This window comes from Penaeus monodon, chromosome 24 (assembly GCF_015228065.2).
Source record: "Penaeus monodon isolate SGIC_2016 chromosome 24, NSTDA_Pmon_1, whole genome shotgun sequence".
Lineage (NCBI taxonomy): Eukaryota > Metazoa > Arthropoda > Malacostraca > Decapoda > Penaeidae > Penaeus > Penaeus monodon.
Window position 1 is genome coordinate 10,125,086 of NC_051409.1, and position 475 is coordinate 10,125,560.

At 36.2% G+C, this 475-nt stretch overlaps 1 protein-coding gene across 1 annotated transcript in view; it reads left to right on the forward strand.

Moving 5' to 3' along the window:
- The first annotated feature begins 355 nt into the window (after window positions 1-355).
- LOC119588847 (inositol hexakisphosphate and diphosphoinositol-pentakisphosphate kinase-like) overlaps window positions 356-475 on the forward strand; it is a 7,960-nt gene continuing 7,840 nt past the window's right edge. The window contains exon 1 of the mRNA XM_037937488.1: window positions 356-400. Within this exon, the coding sequence (XP_037793416.1) occupies window positions 358-400 (43 nt within the window). The 5' untranslated portion in view covers window positions 356-357. The remainder of the gene's footprint in view (window positions 401-475) is intronic.

Sequence of the window (475 nt, forward strand, 5' to 3'; positions counted from 1 at the left end):
ATATATGTTATTCATATGTGTAAGGATACAGAGCTGTTGATACGAAAGAATTTAATGCTAGTCCCACATTTCTTGGCAGCTCTTATTTATAAGGATAGCTGCATGGACAAATTGATGATAATTCCATCCATATTTTGAATATAATAGTTTGCAACACAGTTAATGTGACTAATCCTTGGACAAATAATTGTATTTTGAGGGTTATTGACAAAACAATGTCTGTAATTGCTCAGCATTTTATCATTCTTATACACACACAACAGCATGAAGATTGTGAGTGGCAGATCCAAGTGGTGCTTGTAATTGTGTTTTCACGCTAACTAACCGCCTCTGTGTCCTTACCTTCATGTCTTCCCAATGACTACAGGCAGCTCCAGTCTTGACTCTGTCAGTGATGAAGGTATGTGGCTTTGTACGTTTATTTGTTCCCATTGTGTTGTTTTTGGGTTATCATTTGACTAATTCTGCATTTTCT